This window comes from Artibeus jamaicensis, unplaced genomic scaffold (genome assembly GCF_021234435.1).
Source record: "Artibeus jamaicensis isolate MK-2021 breed Jamaican fruit bat unplaced genomic scaffold, CSHL_Jam_final contig_548, whole genome shotgun sequence".
Lineage (NCBI taxonomy): Eukaryota > Metazoa > Chordata > Mammalia > Chiroptera > Phyllostomidae > Artibeus > Artibeus jamaicensis.
The window spans coordinates 6,082,049-6,103,300 of NW_026521883.1; the positions used below are offsets into that span (position 1 = coordinate 6,082,049).

Genomic DNA, 21,252 nt, shown 5'->3' on the forward strand with positions numbered 1-21,252 from the left:
GAAAGCTAGAGCCCAGAAGAGCTGACGGTGTAGTTGCATTCTGAGGGCCAGCAGCCTGGAGACCAGGGAAGAGCTGATGTTCGATGTGAGTCCAAAGGGAAGAGCAAGTCAATGTCCCAGTTAGTCAGTCAGGAAGGATTCTCTCTTATTCAGAGGAATAGTTGGGTTTTTGTTCTATTCTGGCCTTCAACTGATTAGATGAGGCCCACCCACATTGGAGAAGGCAATCTGCTTCACTCAGCCTTCCAAGTAAAATGTTCATCTCATCCAAAAACACCCTCACACACACACCCAGAATAATGTTTAAATATCTGGGTACCCCATGGCCCCGTCAAGTTAACAATAAAATTCGCCATAGTGGTGTTTGTATTTGTTTAAAATACACACAAAGGATCCCCATCTCTGAAGGGTTTTTACAGCGGTAGAGAGTGTTAAGGATGTGCTGGCAAACAGCAGGGTCCTCATTTCCTGGCCCCCAGGAATCCAGGCCCTGCCAGGCGTCTGAGCCACAGCCAACCATGAGCCCCTCCAACCAGCCCAGGAAGGTATGCAGGTGCCTACATCTCCCCCCAGGATGGTCCCAGGTGAGCTCCCCCCACACCCCGCCCCAAGGGGAGCCCCAGAACTGCCCCAGAGCCCCTGCTCCCGGCAGGGGTTTGCTGTGCTCAGCATTCCCCAGCCCCGTCTTGAACACATTAGCCACCATACTCACCCTAGCTGGAGGAGATCACATTTTCCATGGAGAAGCGGAGAAAAAAGCCTCGCTAAAGAAATAGTCTCTCCTTTGTTCCCTTGATTCTCTGCTCCTCAAGTGGAACCCCCTCCCTAATGCCCCTATCTGATTTCAGGAAAGGAAAATGAAACCAGGAGAGAAATGGAACAAAGGGCCCAGAGTGGGTTTGAGAGGAGGAAGGGTGCTGCAAGAGAGGAGCAGGTGAGTCAGGGGAAGGGATGAGAGAGGAGGAGGCCAGAGGCCCCTGGGGCACTGGCCCAGCTGGCTCCGGGGAAGGCAGTCCTCACCCCACACTGGGCATTGCCCAGCCCCGAGAGCTGGGCTTCCTGAGCATCCCAGCCCTTCACAATAGTGGATCAAGCCCTGGGCATGGAGTCCAGCGCTGAAACCGACCAGTGTCTCTTCACAGGCTCGTCACATCCACTGTCTGAGCCTCAGATACTAAGGGCCCTTCCAGCCTCAAAGCTGTCTGGTGATCAAAATCAAATGCAATTTAATTGCATCAAAAGTGAGTCATTAAAATGAGAAGAATAAACAGTGATAATTGGATTTCCTAGGATGTGAGGTCAGGTCTTGCAGAGAGGATCAAAAAGGCTGGCCAGGGTGGGGATGAAACCCACTTCACCCCTTTCCTCGGCAGGCAGTTTGAGCTGGCCTCTGGGCTCGGGACCTCCTCCGGGGACAGGCCCATAGCCGGAGGTTTCCTCCTTCCTCCACAGCATCAGATAGCCTTTTTCTGCCCACGGCATCTGCTCACCCAGCCTAAGCCGTTCACACCCACCTCCCCAGACACAGCCAGTAACAACCAAGCTGGGCCTGGAGCCCCGGCCCTGCCTCCAGGCTTTCCACCCTCTGTGGCCTGGGGGAGCACTGCCCTGGGAGTCAGGTCACTGTACACAACAGTCCAGCTCTGCCACCCTCTGCTCTAAGACCTCAGACACAGGACTTCCCTGCTGCAGGGTTTCAATGCCTCTTGGTACGTGATGGGCCTAGTCCAAGGAACCACCAGATTTCTGCCCAGCTCTCTCTGCGAGGCCAGTTACCAGGTAACCAGGAGCTTCTGGAGTGCAGAAATCCCTACCCAAGTGTCTGTTTTAAATGGGATGCATAACGAACAAAAGGTTTTCTGTTCCCATAAGGCTGGGCTAGTGGACAGTTTTTACACAGGCAGTTTACCAGAGAAAAAATAACGTGCATGGTGTCTAAGAGCCCACCCACCGTACACGCAAGACATACATGCCCAGATGAAGCATGAGCTGGGAGATATGAATCTGCTCCTCTCTCATTGGTCTCGGATGCCATGTTCCTCCCATTGCATGGTAATATATGGAATTTCTAAGAGTAATTTAAATATGTGATGCTTTTTTTGCCTCGCACATTCTAGTTAGTATGTTTTCAGTTATGAACACCTGAAAACTCAACTCAAGTAGGTAAAAACAGTTATTGGTTATATATATATATATATATATATATATATATATATATATATATGAATCAGAAGAGGTGAGGCTTCAGGTATAGTTTGATCCAGGGGTTCACAGTATCATCAGACTTCAGCTCCTCCTCTTGATGCTTCTCTCAGCCACACCACCCCTCAACAATGCATCAGCTCACACCTCTCATTATCACAAGACTGCTGTCAGTAGTTGTACATATTATGACATCCAGAGGATAAGAACTACTTTGGTCCCTGAGTCCCAAGCAGAAGTCCTCAGATTCATTCTGATTGTGGTGACTAAAGTCATTTGCCCACCCTGACTCAATAACTACAGCCAGGAGATAAACCGGCCTAGCCTGAGGTATATGCTTGATCCCTAGAACAGGGGGTGGAGCCAGCCAGGTCCCCTGGGTCCCCATACAGAAATGAGGACTGTTGAGAAGAGGAAAGTCTAAACCAGGGAAGCAAGCAACATCGACTTTAAAGCTCTTATTTGTTTTTAGAGAGAGGGGAAGGGATGGAGAAAGAGAGGGAGAGAAACATCAATCAATTACCTCTACCCAGGGGACCGAACCTGCAACCCAGGCACGTGCCCTGACCAGGTATCAAACCAGTGACCTTTCACTTTGCAGGACGACATCCAGCAAATGGAGCCACACTGGTCAGAGCAATATCGACATTAGTGGAAATTGGGTTACTCCACTGAACCTCTCTGCATGAAAAATACTCAACTCAGAAACCCCTTTTCCAGGCACTGAATCTGGGGGCTCCTCTTAGGTCTGAGGTTAAGCCAAAAGTTCCTGAGGCCACTGCTGCTGTAGACTGTTAGACAGGAGGTCAGAGTAGCCAGTGGGTACCCCTTTCCAAGAGCCCTCCAGAGCACCCTGTGCAAGGGCAGCAGGGCACACGGGAACATCTTGGCCCTCGAGGAAAGATGACACCAAAACACTGGCAAACACACAGCAAGGATTAGATGCTAGTTTATGTGGAAGAGATTGGGGTAATCAGGGAAGGCTTCCTGGAGCAGGTGGGAATTTGTGGTGGATCTTAAAGGGATGATCTCCAGGGTATGGTGTGCATAAGACAGAGGATGTGCGGAACATCATACTGAGGCATAAAAACAAAATGATGCAAGTTCTGTGTATGTTTATATTTTATTTGAAAGAGCAGAATACAGATATTTAATATAGAGATTGACAGTTGGACACTGGCTTCATTAACATAAAAATTTACACACATTGGAAATCCATATTACTTTTTTTTCTTAACCTGTGTTCTGTTAGGAATCAAGGAACCAAGGGCCCAGGAGGGTCACGTTCTGCCTTCCTTAGGTGACCAGCTCCATGGTGAGCCTTGTCCCTTGGCCAGGCCCTGTATAGAGGGCAGCCACCAAGGAGGGGTGCTGCAGGGCTGTGGCTGAAGTCTGCCACTCCCAGGGCTGCTGGGGACCAGTCCTGCCATCCGCAGGAGCCCTGATCCCCATGCCTTCATGGGGAGAACACTGGGAGCCCACAGTCAGAGAGCCATGGCTCACAGCCCGCAGACAGGGCCTGCTGCTCACCACGACCCTTGGGGTTTGCCCTGCCGTACCGGTATCCAACCAGAGGGTACAGAGTGTCCAGCCCCCAAGAGTCACAGCAGCCCTGAGGCTGTAGTTGGCTGTGTGAGGCTGAGGCCGCAGGAGGCGGCAGGGGCTGCCAGACCCCAGGAGTAACTTGGCGGGTCTCGGTGGTGACGCAAACATTTTCCCTGTGCTCAGGCAGCTCTCCCCTTCAGTCTCGGGCAGCGAGACTGAATCACACCCTCAAACCTCAGGCCCGACAGGCACACATAATGCCGGCACTCAGGAATGACCCAGGCCCTCCCTTCACGGCGAAGAGACATTTGGGCCAACACAGAGAAAGCTCAGAGAACAAATCCTGGCTCTCTGCCACATGCTGTGGGACCTGGGTCACCTCCCTCTTGGGGCCTCAGTTTCTGCACCTGTAATATGGGGACAGTAAGCTGTCCGGCTATCTCCTACAGACGCCAGAGAGGTCAGGGCTGGGAAAATGGAGATGGGACGCAGGCGACCGTTGTCATTCTTTGGGAACGCCAAAGCCCAGCCTTGCAGCACATTCAGGGGCCACTGAGACTCGGTAGGTTTGCCGCCTGCATGTCAAATCTTGGCCGTTGCCAGGACACGTGCCTTCCAGGAAGCCACCAGTCTTCATGCATAACTTACGTTTGATTCAACCCCTGCTGTTTCTCGGTGTTCTTTGCCACCTGCGACTTCCCACAGTGTCCCTGAGAGGTAGGCTTTGCAGGAATTGCTAACCCCATTTCACAGCCAAGCAAACCAAGGTCTGGAAAGTTCAATGACTTCTCAAGGCCACATGGCAAACTGGTAACTGAATCAGAAATGAAGACGCAGCCTTTGGATTCTCAGCTCCAAAATCTCACCCTGTGTCAGGGGCCCCTCCAAGCAGGCCATGGGGCCTCAGAGTGCCCGTCTACAAAACGGGAAGGAGTGTGAGGAGTCCGTCTGGTCAAGCTTCTGGCGCATTTTCTAGAAGCCACCTGAGGGTAGCTTCCTAGAAGATGGCCATGATTTTTCTAATCTGAACCCTGAGGTGTCTGATTCTCCCAGAGGCACCTGCAAGCTGTTCCTCAAAGGCACTCTCTCCAGAAAGCACTTCCCACCAGGCAGCCAGGGTGTCCGGGAGGGGACACTCCTCTGAAAGACTTGGTTATGTATCAGCGGGGCTTTGAAAACCAGAGCAGCCAGAAAAGCAAGCTTGGAGCCTAAGCCTCGCACACTGACCTCTCTCTCTCTCTCTCTTTCTCTCTGGCTGGAAAAAAAATGGAGGAGACTTGACCACACAATCCCTCACAGAATTAAGTAGCCAAAAATTACATCGTCTAGACAAACAGATTTTATGAGTCCCATTAATTTCTGCCAGTCAAAAAAGGCATGTTTAATAAGCGATATATTTAGAATTTGTCATTATCTGGTCCCCAGGGGAGAAACCTCAGCTCTTATTTCACAGACTCTTAATTTCAAACAGAGCCCTGTTAACTCCCACCTCAGACCTCACTTGCTTTCCTGACAGCAGGGAGGGTAGGAGCAGGGGCTGGGGAGTTTGTCCATGAGAAGCCACCAAAGGCCTATGTAGCTTGACCCTCCAGGCCTGTCCCCTCTCAACCCTCTTAAGTCAGAAAACAAGTGACAGCTTCTTCTTTGGGCCACAGTGCCTGGGGGCGTCTCACCTGCACCTGGGCCCCAACCTGCATCATCTGTTCTCTGTCCCTCAGGGCCCGGGAGACCTCTCACCTCCTGCCACTCTGTCACAGAGGTCCCTCGAGGGTTCCATTTTTGAGTCTCTATGAGAACCAGCGCCTGAGCAGAGGAGGCAGTGGCTGGCTGAGAGTTGAGCAGCCCCAAAGCCTACATGTGCCAAGGGCAGGTGGCCCTGGCAGGGTGGGCAGGCGGTCACTGAGGGCTGGCTGCCTCTGACACTCTTAAGCCCTGCTGGCTGCCCAGACCACCCTGAGCGAAAACTTAGTGGCTCAGGGGACAGCCATGACCATTGAGCAACATGCCCACATCTGAGTCACTAGCTGAAAAATGGTCATATAATGTGAAAAATGAGGCCTCTGCTGATAGTGACAGGTGGCTCCAGACCCATTCCGCTGCCCGAATGACCACCTTTTCCACTCTCCTACCATTTGACAAACTCATGTTCAACGGTTGAGACCCGGCTGCAGCATCCTCTCCTCCATGGTGTCTGCCCTGCACTCTTCTCCCAGGGACTGGCTCCATCCCATTTGTTGCTGGGCCCACGTGGTCTTCATCTTCGTATCTCCGCATCTTGGAGAGGGCCGGGAGCTGGCCACAGGTGCCGTGACCTTGTGCTGAGAGCCCAGCATGCCCCCTTCAGAGAGACAAAGCCCCGAGTCTGCAGGCCTGCATGTGGTGGCCCCTCCAGGGCTCCCCGCTGCCCCATCCTCCCCCATCACTGCCCTCCGGGTTCCAGCCTTTACTGGGAAGGCCCACCCACCCCCAGCACCTTCACTTGTCTTCCCTCCCTCCCCAGGCTCGTCGTGGGTGCTCCACTGGAAACCAACAGCCACCAGAAGACAGGGGATGTGTACAAGTGTCCAGTGACCCACGGGAACTGCACCAAGCTCAACCTAGGTAACATGGGCCCCTGACCCCACCACCATGAGGCCCACCATGGTTGAGGGTGGGCAGGCTCCAAAACACAGAGTCACGCTGGCTCAGGCGGCTGCCCCAGAGGTGGCCAGCTGGTATCACTGCCCCATTTTATAGACGAGGACACTGAGGCCAGAGAGAGGAAGCACCTGTCCACAGTCACACAGCTTGTGAGAGGCTGGCCAGGCCCCAGTGGCCCCGGGCACTGCTATTTCTGACCCATCCGCTGCCCCTCTCCCAGCAGAAGGAAAACGCTCCTGCCTTCTTTTCTGATTTGGAAGTGCTGGCAACAGCAGCTAACATTCGAACATTTCATGTAATGTTCACTCTATGTCAGGCACTGGTTAAAGAGCTTTTAAGTGTTTTGACTTATTAATACTCACAACAATCAATGAAATGTAACCATTAAACAAAGGAGGAAATGACTGTCTGTGGTGGCCAGGGGACCCACCTGGGGTCGCCCAGCTAATAAGCAGCCAGGCTTGGGTTTCAGTCCAGGCAGGCTGCAGCCACCCTTTAGCCCTGGTGACGTAACGCCGCCCTCTGAAATGAAGGCTTTGTTCCTCGCTGTAGAGCTTTCAGCCCAGGAAGGTGCTGTGAGCAGCCTCGAGGCTTTCCAAGCCCTTGTAAAATCTACTTGTGTGTGCATGTGTGTATGTGTGCATTCACGAAAGCACACACACCAGTCCTCGAAAGCACATCCACTTTGTCCCAAAGTCAGACAGCAGCCAGGACACCACTTTGCTCACAGAAGGGAACGCAAGTTTCATTTGGGCTGAAAAGCCACGGTTCCAAGCCTTGCCCCAGAGGACTGGCCCACCCCGGGGCCAGGACTTGCAGCCTCCTTCTCTTCCAGGAGGGGAGCCTCTACCCTAGAGCAGTGTGGGGGGGCTCCCTGGGGAGGGGGTGCGATGGCAGGGCTTCAGGAATGAGCAGAGGATGAAAAGGCCCGCATCAAAGAGAAAGCCCCAGGAGCTCAGATCTCGGGCAGCCGGCCGCCCCGTCACATGGTGCTGGACGCCCCTGCTGTTCATATCTGCATCAGCACCACGGGTGGGAAGTTCAAACCCAAGTGCAGCCAAGGCCCAGGCTTCAGGAGGAAACAGTCTAGGAGAGGTGGGGGCCTGGCTGGCGGCTCATGGATCCCGGTCACCACTGCTCCAAAGCACAGCTTCCAAAACAGGCCAAGCTGGGTTCCTCCTTCCGGCAGTGCAGTTTCTTCATTGTGTGTTCATGGGGAGCTCACACCACTCTCTGAGTCTCCACCGGCTCCTGTGTAAAATGAGCGGGGTACGCCTGATGACCCTAGGGTCAGTCCATTCCAGTCTATATGGCCCCCAAACTTTCACAAGTGCCTCAGAGGTGCTCACACAATGCCGGTCACTGGGGATATGACAGAGAACAAGATGCCGTGGGCCCCGTGGGAGGAGACAGTAAGTGAGCAGACAAACCGGAAAGAAGGATAAGCTCAGGCCACAATCAGTGCTGTGTGTGTGATAAACCAGGGGTTTATGATGAGAGAGGCTGCAGGGGCGGAGGTGGAGAGCAGGTTTTACTTCAGCAAGGGGCTCGGGAAGGCCTGCCCAAGCAGGTAACATTGGAGCAGAGGTCTCGTGGTGAAAAGCAGTCAGGCGGGGCCAGAGCATTCCAGACAGAGGAAGAGCAAGTGCAAAGACCCTGAGACAAGAAGGAACTTGCTCTGCTGGAAAACAGAACGGGTGGCTATATGGCTGGGGCAGAGGGAGCCGGGGCTGATGGAAGCTGTGGGCACTGGGCTTGGGGCCTGGGCCACTGAGAGAAGCCCCTGGTCCAGGTGGGGACACAGATGCATGAACCGATTATTTGGTTTCCTCTATTGCTCTGGTTTCCAATGTGGTCCAAATTTCCCTGCAAAGGAGGAACCCCTGCCAGCAGTGAGAAGCCACCAGACCCTGGAAAAGATTCCTGCACTGGGGCATAAGCTGGGCGGCAGAGTGAGTCAGAGCAGAGGAGAAGTGCTTCATCTCAGGAGTGTGCTTCCCTACCACGCAGGAGAAAACGCGCAGCAGGAAGACCATCTGTCGGTTCATCCCACACTGGAAAATGCAAGGCAGGGAAGCCGGAGTGCTGGGTTTTCCAACGGCCTTTCCAGGCTCTGAGCCCTGCCAAGCCAGGAATGTTCTTTCCTCTCTCTCCAGGGAAGGCTTAGGGGTATCAGTCATTCACACCTCAGTGTGAAAGACTCCACAGATGGCGCTTTCTTCCCCACACCTGCATGAAGTTAGGTCCCCCGACCCTCACAGAGACCCACTGAGAAAGGTGTTAGTCTCTCCTGGTCACAGAGCAGAGGTCAGTGACTGCCCCAAATCCACGAGCAGCAGAAACAGGACTTGAACGTGAGTTTTTCTTACTCCAGCGCTAGGGTCTTCCCTACCTTGCCCATCTGCTTCTGGGCAGGCCCAGTTTCTAGGGACTTCAGTTACTGAGACAAGAGAGACAGAGGGGCCCGGGGAGGGGAGGGACATGCCCCTGAACAAACGGAGGGCAGATCCTTCGAGAGGGGTGGACGTTGCCCAGTTGGCGCCCGCGGCTTCCTCCCCAGATTTCTCGCTGCCGTCCCAATGCCACCACAGCCCTGCCATCAGATGGGAGGTCAGGCCGTAACCTCAGGTGCCCTGGGTTCAAGTCCCCACTCCGCCTTTGACCAGCGATTGCCTTTGTGGAGTCGCAGCCAGTTCTGCACCTTGATGTCTCTCCTTTGGAAAATGGAGCACGTGTGGGCGGGAGTTTGTAAATAACAAGAAATGACTTTAAAAAGCCAAGGTCATTACTATTACTTTCTCTCTGGTTTCACGGGAGAGACAAAGCAGAAAGCCATCTCAGTCACCGCAAAGCCCAGAGGGGCTGGATTTCAAAAGGAACTCGACTGCAAGCTGAGGGAGACAACAACAAACGCAGGCACCCCCTCTGCTGACGCCCACCCTGGGCCCCACTGGCCCGTGCCCAGAAGGCAGGCCAGCCCTGCAGACTCCCAGTGCCGGCTGTGCTAAATGCCAGCTCTGCCCGCTGAGTCCCAGAGAGCACGCCCCTCCCCCGGCAGAGAGGACGCTGGCTCCTCCTCACAGCAGATGAGGACTGACTTGTTCTGGGCTCAACGACATGCCCGATTGCCCCAACCAAACCCCCCCTCCGCGTGCACTCACACTGATACACACACGCACATACACTTACACGCCAACTCACGTCTGGGGAATTCAAGCTCACTTCCTTTGCTTCAGCGGCCTGACAGAATGATCCAGTAAACCCTTAAGTGATAAAATTTACTTAGCAACTCTAATCTGCCACCGCCCGCCCCCTGCACCCAGTTGGCTGATAATCCTGCTCTCTGATATCTCTCATGGCAGCGACCACAGAATGACATTCTTGGCAAGACCTTGTGCCTCTAGAATGTTCTTATTAGTTGGCTATTTGCTATCTGTGAGGAAGAATCAGGTATCATACAAAGTTTATCAGGTGAGCAGAGAACTGGGCCCTGTGAGAACTGGGCAGCGGACAGGTAAGTTTTGGTGGCAGGTTGGCGTGAAGAAGCATGTAGAGGAGACACAAGGGGAGTGTTGGGGCCCCTCAGAGGGCTGGAGGAGGAGAAGCTCTGGATGAGGAGATGGAAGGCCTGGCCTGTGCTTCCTGTGTGACTCTGGGCAGGTTGCTTGGCCTCTCTGAGACTCATTTTCCTCAGCTCAAGGGAGTAGAGAGGAAATAACTAGACAACGTCTGGGCGAGGCCTCAGTAGACCCTGAAAGTCTGCACCAATGTTTGGGGAGAGCTGGGGAGGACTCTGCTTGGCACAACCCTGCCACGGGCGTCCCTGGTGGCCAGCGGCAGCAGCCAACTCTGCCGGAGGCTACGCCGTAGGCGGGGTAGGGGGACTGCAGGCTGAGCTCCTCCCTCCCTCCTCAGGAAGGGTCACCCTATCCAACGTGTCAGAGAGGAAGGACAACATGCGCCTCGGCCTGAGCCTGGCCACCAACCCCAAGGACAACAGCTTCTTGGTAAGAGCCACGCGCCCTGCCCTCTCTCCAAGCCCCGCCCTCCTGCTCCAGGGAGCCTCCTCTCAGGACCAGGAGAGGCACTGGCGACCGGGTGTGTCATCACAGACACTCTGCACCCTGCTGCCAGGCTGCCCGTGTGCACACTGCGGAGGGCAGCTCCTGCACCAGCTCCCTGCTGTGCCCCCAATCTCAGGGGCGGGGCTACAGTCCAGGCAAGGAAAAGTATTGAGCCCCCTTGTGCACACGCCCTGGGGGTGGGGGACGGGCAGCCTGAAAAGGAACAGGAATAAATAAAGGCTGACAGTACAATGGGGGGCTACCCCTTCCTTTGGGGAGCCAAATGTCCAAGGCAGAGGCTGAACCTCTGCTCCAGGTTTGATCAGAGAAATAGGGCACCCCTCACACCCTAAGGAGACTTTGAAGGAAAGTCAGAAATGAGTGAACACAGACTCACTGCAACCATGGAAGGGCTTCAGAGTGGCGGGCCACCTGGTCTGCACAGGACCAGACGGAAGGCTGCCCAGAGGAGGTTTCTGTTTTGTTTTTAAAGAACAGACAGGCTTTGGTAGTGAAGAAGGAGGAGCAGGCACTTGGACTGCAGTGATGGAGACATTCATTCATTTTAACAATTGTTTTGAGCAGTCACAGTCCACAGAGCCCAATGCCAGGCACTGGGGCTTCAGCAGTCAGCAGAGTTGCCTCCCCCTGCAGCTCACATTCTGGTTTGGGGGTCCACAGTAAGCAAATGAGTGATGTAAACATGACTTGTGGCAGGAAGGCAGCCGTGAGGCATGCTCAGAGGTCTCTCACCTGCCCAGGTGAGCATGCACAGGTTTTGCCCACAGCAGGCGCATGCAGGTGGAGGGGCAGGTGCGAACTGCCTGCTCCTGGCCACCACGTTCCACTGAACCACCATGACTTTGGGTAAAGCTGGGGACTCAGAGCAGAATGCTTTTGAGACTTATTTCTTGAAACAGATGCTAGAGAAAATATCAGAAACAAATTCCTGGAGAAAGCCCAATAAGATGTACCACCCTGTGAAGGCAGGAGGGCTTGTGTCACTGTTCTCACCTGTCAGTCCTCTTCTGTTGACAAATGAGACATCCAGGGTGCGGAGCACTAGACACCAGAGCAATGGCATGATGAGGATGCCCAGGGACTTGAGGAGACCATAGTGGCTCTGCCGGCGGCAGCCCTGAGGCGCTCATTGTGTGGCGGACCCCCAGCCCTTCGTCACCCCAGCCAAGGGCAGACAGGACCTCTGGCTTGGACCATACGCACACCCCCCCCAGAGGGGGCCTCTGCTCCCAAGGGGGCTCCTTGTCACATTCCTACCGACTTGATTTCACCCACTTTACTAGATGGGGCGAAGGCCCGGGAAGGATGGTGATACACCATCTTGGGTGGATTAAGTCTCCAGTATATAAATAGCAACTTTTTAAACTCATTAACTCATCCATCCATCCATCCATCCATCCACTCATTCACCCACTTACCCACCTGTATATGTACCCACCCCCTCATCCTCCCATCTAATCATCCATTTATCTACCCACCCACCATCTTTTTACCCACCCATTCACCTATCCATCCATCCCTCAAGCTATCCGTCTTCATGCCTCATCCATCATCCATCCATCCATTTATCACCCTTCATCCATCCTCCCATTCTTTATTCTCCCCTTACTTCCAAAAATAATTTACAGCAGTTTCAACAAAGGATACCAATAAAACCACACATCTAAAATCTGAGTAAAAATAGAAAGCTAATTAAATAAAGAGATTGAAATAGAATAACTACTCCTCCAAACCAAAGGAAACTGCAGCACAAAATTTAGTCCTGGGTTTCCCGGCAGCAGGAGAAAACTTGAGTCATGGAGCCAGCTTTCACTTTCATTTAATGACCGTGACTCTGAGATGAACTTGCCACTCAGTGTTTCTTCTTTCCCTAGTAAGAGCCTTGGCCTGCTGTCGGACCAAGTCCTGGAAGTTTGCCCAGTAAGGGCCTTCAGGTGACCTGTTCGGACAGAGTCCATTCCCATGGATGAAAAGGCTTTCCCTGCACCTGTGCGGTAGGGGTGGGTGGGCAGGCAGGGCGAAGAAGGGAAACAGCCCTGGATGGTGGAATAGAGAATGAGACCCTTGCAAACAGAAAAAGGGAGCACTCTAAAATTCATTTTCTCCATTCCCCCGAAATCAAGGGAACTGGCAGTAAGAGAGCTCAGGTAGTAGATTCGCAGAAGCCCCTCTAAAGCTGGGGATAACAATACTCAGATGGGGGACATCTGTTGTGAGTCACGGAGTCTGGGACTGGGCTGAAGGCTGTTGGGCCTGGACCTACCCCGAGGGCCCCCGCTGACTGGGGTCTGTGATTCCCAGGCCTGCAGCCCTCTCTGGTCTCACGAGTGTGGGAGCTCCTACTACACCACAGGGATGTGTTCAAGAGTCAACTCCAACTTCAGATTCTCCAAGACCGTGGCGCCAGCTCTCCAAAGTAAGTGGCTTCAAATCTTCAGGCTCTGGCTGAGCAGCCGACAGTCTGTGGGAGGCTCGGGACTCTGATCCCCCTGTCCTGCAGGTGCAACATGGCACTGGGACTCTTGCTCCACCCTGCTCTGGCTCTGTGGGTAACTCACTTGACATCTCTGGGCCTCTGTGGGGTCATAATCTTGGCCCACCCTCCCCCACGGAGTGATGGGGAAGGGCAAATGAGCTAAGAGTATGAAGGCAATGCGGTAGCCAGGGATGCTCGCTGCAAAGCCAGCCTGAGTGAGAAAGAAGTTGCTGGGCAACCATATACAGCAGGCAAGCTGCACAATTCTGGGGACCTCACTTAGACTACAATGTAAATGGTGCTGTTTGATATTATGCAGTTCAGTCACACTGTAGGTGAAAGACCAAGGAGAACAGAAAGATTCCAGGTAATAGTCCCATGGAAGCAGTGTCCCTAATCATCCGTAAGCTCTGACCAGTTTTTCCAGAGCTTCACGGGACACTGAACCTCCCACTCACTCCCCACCCACCAGGAAAATCTGGGAAATAATGCTCAGACTTTGCCTCCTGCAAGCCCAGACTGCTTGGCTCTGAGCCTCACTATTTCCTCTGGGCTAAATACCATCGCCCAAACAGCTGCTGCCTGTTTTATTGAGGGCAAGGGAATTAGCGCTTCTGGCTAGCTGCAGCCTCCCTCTAAACAACAGGACCCAATCACGGACGGAAAGATGGTGATGCAGAAGGGGGCTGGAGAGGGGTCGCTTCAGGACGATGAGAAGGCATTGATTCCAGTCTCACAAAATGGCAGAGGAAAGGGCAGTGCTGAGGCTCAGGAGGGGCTAGAGGCCGTGAGGTGTGCTGGAGGGAGTGCTCCCCCCAGGCCTGCTATTTCCTCTGGCCAAAGGGTGACAATCTCAGCCTCTGGGACCTCCTGTGGCCAGGGGCCTCCCACCCACCTGACCAACAGCACCGCCCTGGGAGCTTATCAGAGTTCAGGGTGCCCCTGAGCTCCAGAGAGGTTCGAACTCAGCAGGTCTGAGATTAGCCCCAGAGAGTGAGTGAGTGAGTGAGTGAGTGAGTGAGTGAGTGTGTGTGTGTGTGTGTGACAGGGTGTTCCACCATGTTTAGGAACCACAGACCTAAAGCAAGACTCTTCCCAAGGTGTCTAATTTTATTTTTAATGTTGAAATTTTTTCCAATTACAGTTGATAGTCAATACTATATTGGTTTCAGCAGAGTGGGGCATATGCAGCATAGCGGTTGGCATTTCTGTAACTTACGAGGTGATCCTCCAGAAAAGTCTAGTAACCTTCCGATACCACGGAGTTACTACAATATTACTGCCTACTCCCTATGCTGTGCTTTGCATCCCCGGGACTATTTTGTAATTGCCAATTTGTACTTCTTAATCCCTCACCTTTTTCACCCAGCCCTCCAACCCCAGTTTGTTTGTCTCTGTATCTATGCATTTGTTTCTATTTTGTTTGTTCATTTATTTTGTTTTTCAGATTCCACATTTAAGTGAAACCATATGGTATTTATCTTCCTCTGACTTGTTTCACTTATCATAATTCCCAAGGTATCTTAAAAAGGGAAATTTGAAACTATAAGGGAAAATCAGCAATAATAAAGGCATTTAATAATAAAAACTTGCATACAAATCAAAAAACCCTGGTCCCTACCACTACATTAGAAACCCCTGCTCAGGAAGGAGTCTCTGTGTCAGTCACCTCTGGGGCCGCACTGTCACGGGGCGCTCCAGCAGGTGGGGGGTGCTCAGTCCACAGGCGCTGAGCCGGACCGGACCGGGAGAGAGCGGAGCCATCAGGTGCTGCCCGCGGGAAGTGCCTGCCCGCAGGTGCTGTACACAGGATGCAGGTGGGGCAGGAAGGTCTCACAGCTTCTCCTAAAACAGAGGAGACTGAACATGCAAACCACCCAAACGCTTCTAAAATGCCCTCCAAACACAAAGCAACGGGCACCTGGGCTCCGAGCCACCACCCTCGTCTCCCTGGGGAGCACTGGCTCCAACACGCTGTACCTTCACGATGCAGGGTTGCCGGAAGGCTCACACACAGAAGCTTCCTGCCGCACGTGTTGCGGCAAAGTCGATTTCAAAACAGTATGAAAATCCTCCAATAAAAATAAGCAGATGCCCAATATTTCAACATCATATAGTATAATACATATTATACTATAATATATACTATGTAATATACTATATACTATATAATGTATATTATGACATATAGCACAATACTTATATCATATTGAATCATACCATGTCTTATTTCAAAGTGACCCTAACCATTCACAAACAGAAATGAATGACTTAGATTTTAAAAGAAGTTTTTACATTTATTTACTTAAACAATATTTTATTAAATTTTTGGGGTTTTTATTATTCATTTTAATTTGGCATTACTATTACAAAAACACAGAGAAACCTTTATGCTCAGAGCAGAGATACGAGCATGAGAGCTTAACCCATGATGTCACTGCCACATTAGCGAAGTGGTTTGTTTTAAAGAAAAGTAATGTCAGCTAAGATTGCTTGAGGACTTACTCGGTGCTCTGCCCTTTAGCAGCATCCTCATCTTGTGAATTCCTCATGGCGATCTGCTGCTATCCTTAGGCATATTTTTCAGAAGAGAAAACTGATGCCCAGGTGTTAAGTGGTTTGCCCAAGTTCAAAGCCAGGAGTCAGATAGGTTCCCCATTCATAACCATTACACCATAGCAATCCTCCTAACAAGTGAAACCCATTCATTCAGGCTGAAAGTTGTGAATGCCAGCCTGCCTGTTACAGCAAACCAATGATAACCAGGTACTGCTTTGGGCGGAGTTGGCTGCCTCAGAAACACTGACCCGCCGACAGCGGTCAGTCCCTGGGGAGCAGAGGCAGCCAGGTATGGTTAAGCTTTGTTCAAACGGCCAGCACTGAGGTGCGGAGCACAGCCAGGAGCTCCTGGGCTTGCTGTTCATATTGCCCACACAGATGTCCTGTCAAGGACAGCTCTCCAGCCCAGGGAATTATACACGTGGAATCACACATGTGTAACAGGGTCCTTCTTCTCCTGTGCTTTGGACAATCGTCTGGAGAATCAGAAACTTGCAGACACTGGCTCCTTGGGTAGCTGTGACCATGTCCCCAACTTCCCAGGGTGCCAGACCTACATGGACATCGTCATTGTCCTGGATGGTTCCAACAGCATCTACCCCTGGGTGGAGGTTCAGCACTTTCTCATCAACATCCTGAAGAAGTTTTACATCGGCCCTGGGCAGATCCAGGTGAGTGTCTCCGGGACTCCTTCCTCCTTCAGACAGGGCCCCCCAGACCCATGGCAGATGCCGCCTTAGGATGTGGGGGTGCATCTTTGCATGAGCTAAGAAGGTGCAGCACCAGGGCCCTGCAGCCCAGGACACCCATCCCTGCTGGGCTTGTCAGAGGAGAAACTGGGGGAGACCTCACTTCCAAGGTTAAATGCTGGGCAGGTCACCACCTATTAGGAAAGAGGTTGACCAGATACAGAGTGAGAAGGAGGGCGGGAAATGTTGAGTAGCACTAGAACCCTGCTGAGTGAGGCACAGTGGAGAATCGGACACATTGACCTTGGAAAAAAGACCAGGAAGGAGGCCACAGCTTCCAGCACATACTGAAACCCTGCCTGGCTAAAGGGAGTGGATTCACTCTGTATTGTTTTGGCAGGCCAAATGAAGATTGATGGATAGAAGCTCCAAGGTGGCAGATTTCACATCAATCTAATAAATCATTTGGTAATGATCAGAGCTGTTACAAAGGGAGTGGGCTTTCTTATGAAGTAATGAGTTCCCCAGTACTGGAAGGCGATCTTTTAGGGTGTCTTGGGTGAAAGTCCAGCATTAGTAACCCATTGTTCCAGATAAACCCTGGACCCACCCAACGGTAACATGTTGTCATTCTAACCCTACCGTATTTTAGTGCTATTCGTATTGTCACTATTCTGTCAACCTCAGGATAGAAGAATCTTTCCTCTTCCAGGTTTTAAGGACGTGCTTAGTTCCAGAGTTTGGTGAACAAGCCATGGCCTCCATCCATGCTCTTTCTAATATTGTAGACTTCAATTCTATTCTCAATCTTTGTCTTTCTAAGCAAGAAACAACTTGTTGGGCTTTTTTAAAACCACAGTCTCCTCTCACCAAGCTGTCCGTTCATTCCCAGAACTTTGCAGAACCTGCTTCCCCTCGGCTTGGGGAGACTCCCAGCCCTCCTCACTCCTAACAGCCGCAGACATGAAATGGCTGCAGGGAGCCTCACCACCGCGGTCTACGAACGCGCCAGGGGTCAGGAGTTCCGACGCCCTCTCCTCTAACTTGCAGGTCGGGGTTGTTCAGTACGGAGAAGACGCGGTTCATGAATTCCACCTCAATGACTACAAGTCTGTAAGAGATGTGGTAGAAGCTGCCAGCCACATTGAGCAGAGAGGAGGGACAGAGACCCGGACGGCATTTGGCATTGAATTTGCTCGGTAAAAAACTGAAAAAATGTTAAATTGTTTTAAATTTTAGATATCATTCTGGTTATATATTGCTGGGTAACAAACCCCCACAAAATTTAGTGCCTTGAGACAATAATTCATTAATCCCTCAAGCTTCTGGGGATTGGCTGGGCCCAGCCTGTTCTCTCCTGGGTTTTTCTCATGTAGTCTGGCGTCAGCCGGGGCCGTTGTCATCTGAAGGTTCGATAGACTGGACATCCAAAATGGCACACCAACATGACTAGCAGTTGCTGCTGGCTGTCGCCTGGGAACTCAGCTGGGGCTGGTGACCTGAGCATCCACACGTGGCCACATGGCTGGGTTTCCTCATGACACTGCAGCTGGGCCCCGAGAGGGAGCACCTCCAAAGTGAGCTTTCCAAGAGAGCCACACAGGAACTCGGAGGCTGCCCACGACCCAGTGCAGAGGTCCCAGAATACGACTTTGACTGAGCCAGCCACGGACGCCAGCCCAGGTTCAAAGGGGAGAGAAATAATCCTGCCTCTCACTAAAGCACAGGCAAGGCAGACGAGCACTTGGGATGGTAAATGGTTTGTGGCCAACTTTGGACAAGATGCTCCGCCACAGGGACACTCCACCGCAGGGACACTATGAAAAGCGCATAGGTCCTGTGAGGGCGGAGTCTTCCCATGGCATCTTTGTGAGCAGGGGGGTGTGGAGAGCAGCGTTAAACCAAACCTCTGAGACTGTAGAATAATAAGGCCGGCTCCTTAAGAACCACACCGGGACATACCCGTGATGACAATGAATGCTGTCTCTGGCTGCCATCCACACAGACGGCTGCGTCTTTATTCCAGTGACGCTGCCATCACTGCTCAGAACGTCATGCTCACCCCACCCCACCCACCCGAGATCAGTGCGTGATTTTCAAGGCACATCCCCAAGAGCTTTCAAGTTGAGGCCTAAACTCCTAAGGTGACTATATCCGTGGCATTTGGATTTTAAACTGTAAATTTCACACCTGTGAAATTGAGCTCTGCTACGCTCATTGAGACCGCAGTCCCGGTTCCCTGTAATCCCACCTCGAAGAGGGGGAGCCAATGTGTTTACCAGAACCCTGCAGTGAGAGCCACATGGTAGTAACATGACTTCATGTGGTCAGAAGATTTTTTTCCAACCTCATAACCCTTATGGTTAAGTTATTGCTCCACTAACATATTTCTGTTTGCTGCTAAAACTCACTCGAGCTTTTTCCATAAATGAGCATCCTTCCATGTGAAAATGGCCCTTGCTCACTCTCACAAGGAACAAGCCATATTTCTGTTTTGCTGTCATTGGGCTGAACCCCTGAGACCCCGGCAGCCAATTATGAAATGTCTGGGGCAACAGAGGAAGCCTGTGGCCTGGAGCTATGGCTTCCTCAGTGTAAAGCTAATTACCCCATACAGGGAGGGAGCCCCCTGTTCTGGCCTCCCGTCACAGCCCACCAACCCCAGGGCTATGTGAAGTGTGTGACTCACCAAGTAGTTTGAACCTTTGACGACGCAGGCAACAGCCAGACCCACTACTGTAGTGAGCAATCTGCATTTCAAGTGACATTTGAAATCCGATCTTCCCAGCCTGCCAAGTTTGGGTCCCAGATTATAGCCAGTGAAAGACGTTCTCTCGTCACTCATTTATTCATGATGCACTTTTGCTGTGCACCTACAAAAACACAAAATCCAAGCCATGACTTGAGGGGTTACACTGAGGATCTCCTGTGGCCTGGGCCCAACAGGGAAGCTCTGGTGTCAGCCTAACTCAGTGAGGCTGAGAGGGGGAGGGACCCCCGGAGGGGGCCGGGAGAACTGCTAAGATGGGCCGCATGCATTTGACCTGCCCTAAGAAGACGCCAGGATTCCAGCAGGAGGAGGTGGAGAAAAGACAAGCCATGGAAGACACTCCGCTCTGAGGAAGACAGAGGAGAGGGCAAGCTAAGGAGAGAGGAACATTTACACCCCGAGCCACAGTCTGACCACAGGCTGAAGTTCATGTTGGGGGCTGGTGAGCCACACAGCTGGGAAGGTGACTTGGAGCTGAATTGCAAGGGTGGTGACATAGCTAAAATAAGTAAGAATGGGCACTGAAGGTTCTGAGGTTGAGCGTGTTATCATGAGATGTGCCTATGAAAGTCGATCTGGCAGCCACATAGGGCTGGGCGGCAGGTGCAGGGACGATATGGTGCAATTCGACCTTAGTTCACATGACTCTTTTTATTGAGCCCCTATTATGTGCCTCACACTGTTTTAGGCACTGGGATGGATCAGTGAACAAAACAGAAAAATACCCCGCCTTTGTAGAGTTGACATTCTAGTGGGCAAGGCAGACAATACATAAAAAAACAAATAACGATAAAATCTATGGGGAGAAATAGAGCATGGTCAAGGGGTCAAGTTGGAGAGGGCAGGTATTGAACCAGCACTAACAGAGTCCTCGGGGAGGCTGCCCTGCAGGCGGGGAGGAAGTTGGCCAAGCCAGTACTGGGGGAGTGTTTCAGGAGAGGGGCAGCTTGGACAAAGGCACTAAGACAGGAGCATGTCTGGTGTTTCCAGGATCAGCAAAGAGCCCAGTGTGGGCGGAGAGGAGCGAGCAGAAGGAAGGGCTCAGAGGGATAATGGGCCAGGTCAGAAAGGCTCTGGTGGGCCGGTGGTGGGACCTGGGAGACACGGCAGCCATGGCAGGTTTTGAGCAGGAAGAAAACACGACATGACCTTCTTTTCCCTGGGGTCATGCTGGCTTCCAGGTTCATGGAAACTTGTGAGTATAAAGCTCTCACCGCTCTCCAGGAATTTATAATCTGATTTACAAAGGACCCAAGCCACGTCTTTTGCACAACACAAAAATCACAATTCTAAATCTGATGATTCATGCCAGTACTTACCCAATTACAGATTCACACAGACATTCACACCAGTCTACTGCAGTGTGTGGAAATATGATCCTGAAATTGTTCTCGATTGAATCCACATATAATAAAACCTGTTTTTCCCCACTACGCATTTTTGCATGGAGTTTTGTTCCTGAGCCTGGTCCTCTAATGATGTCCTGGAAGCATCTAGAATCTCCTCTGAGGAAATAGCAGAATTCTCCCTCCACTGGATTGGACTTAAGCCCCAGATCCACTCTAGCCATGCTGAGTGTGCCTGTGCCCCCGTCCAGTCCACAGCTCACACTAAAATTAGAGGGCGTTTTAAGTCAGCATACCCAGAATATCACAGAGCTGCTAAGAGAATGGCAATGGTCTGTTAACCGGTGGCTTGAAGATGCTGTGAACTACTACAGTCCAAGTTTTGCAAATTCCTCAACATCTAAATCATGCACGTCAGCTCATCAGCTTGCCACGTAACAAGAGATACCTCTGGTCACCAAAGCCTTGGGGCCTGCAGACCAGCTCTCACCTGGCATCGTGGAGCTTCAGCCTGTGGGCCAGACCCATGAGGAATCCCTGCAGAGTCTAAGGGTCACATTTGTTTTTAGATCGTTGCTGGCAAATTCTACCTGCTGGGCCAGACTCTTGGGCCAGACCATGTCTGCCCTTCTCAGAACCTCGCAGTGTAAAGGAGGGGGAGCCACAGAGGCACCAGGAGCCAGTGATGGTTTAGGAGCCAGTTTTCCATTCTCCACAGGCAGGTTTCCAGCTGCAAGAGTCTTTCTGCAGCATCGGGGTCAGTGTGCCAGCCCCCTCCCCCGCCCCATCCCCTGGCTGGATTGCCTAACAGGCAGGCGGGCCAAGCGCCTTTTCCCAGCACTGAAAACAAAATAAAACATGAGAAGGAGGAATTATTTGCCGTAGAAGTTGATATTTAATAGTTCCAAAATTAGAATCAGGTTGTCCTCATGGGAGAAAT

At 52.0% G+C, this 21,252-nt stretch overlaps 1 protein-coding gene across 1 annotated transcript in view; it reads left to right on the forward strand.

The window, feature by feature from the left end:
• Nucleotides 1–21,252, forward strand: part of ITGA11 (integrin subunit alpha 11) — a 114,838-nt gene that overhangs the window by 49,346 nt on the left and 44,240 nt on the right. Inside the window, exons 3-7 of the mRNA XM_037155817.2 lie at nt 6,248–6,348; nt 10,303–10,394; nt 12,774–12,888; nt 16,051–16,178; nt 17,247–17,395. Of these exons, the coding sequence (XP_037011712.2) occupies nt 6,248–6,348; nt 10,303–10,394; nt 12,774–12,888; nt 16,051–16,178; nt 17,247–17,395 (585 nt within the window). The remainder of the gene's footprint in view (nt 1–6,247; nt 6,349–10,302; nt 10,395–12,773; nt 12,889–16,050; nt 16,179–17,246; nt 17,396–21,252) is intronic.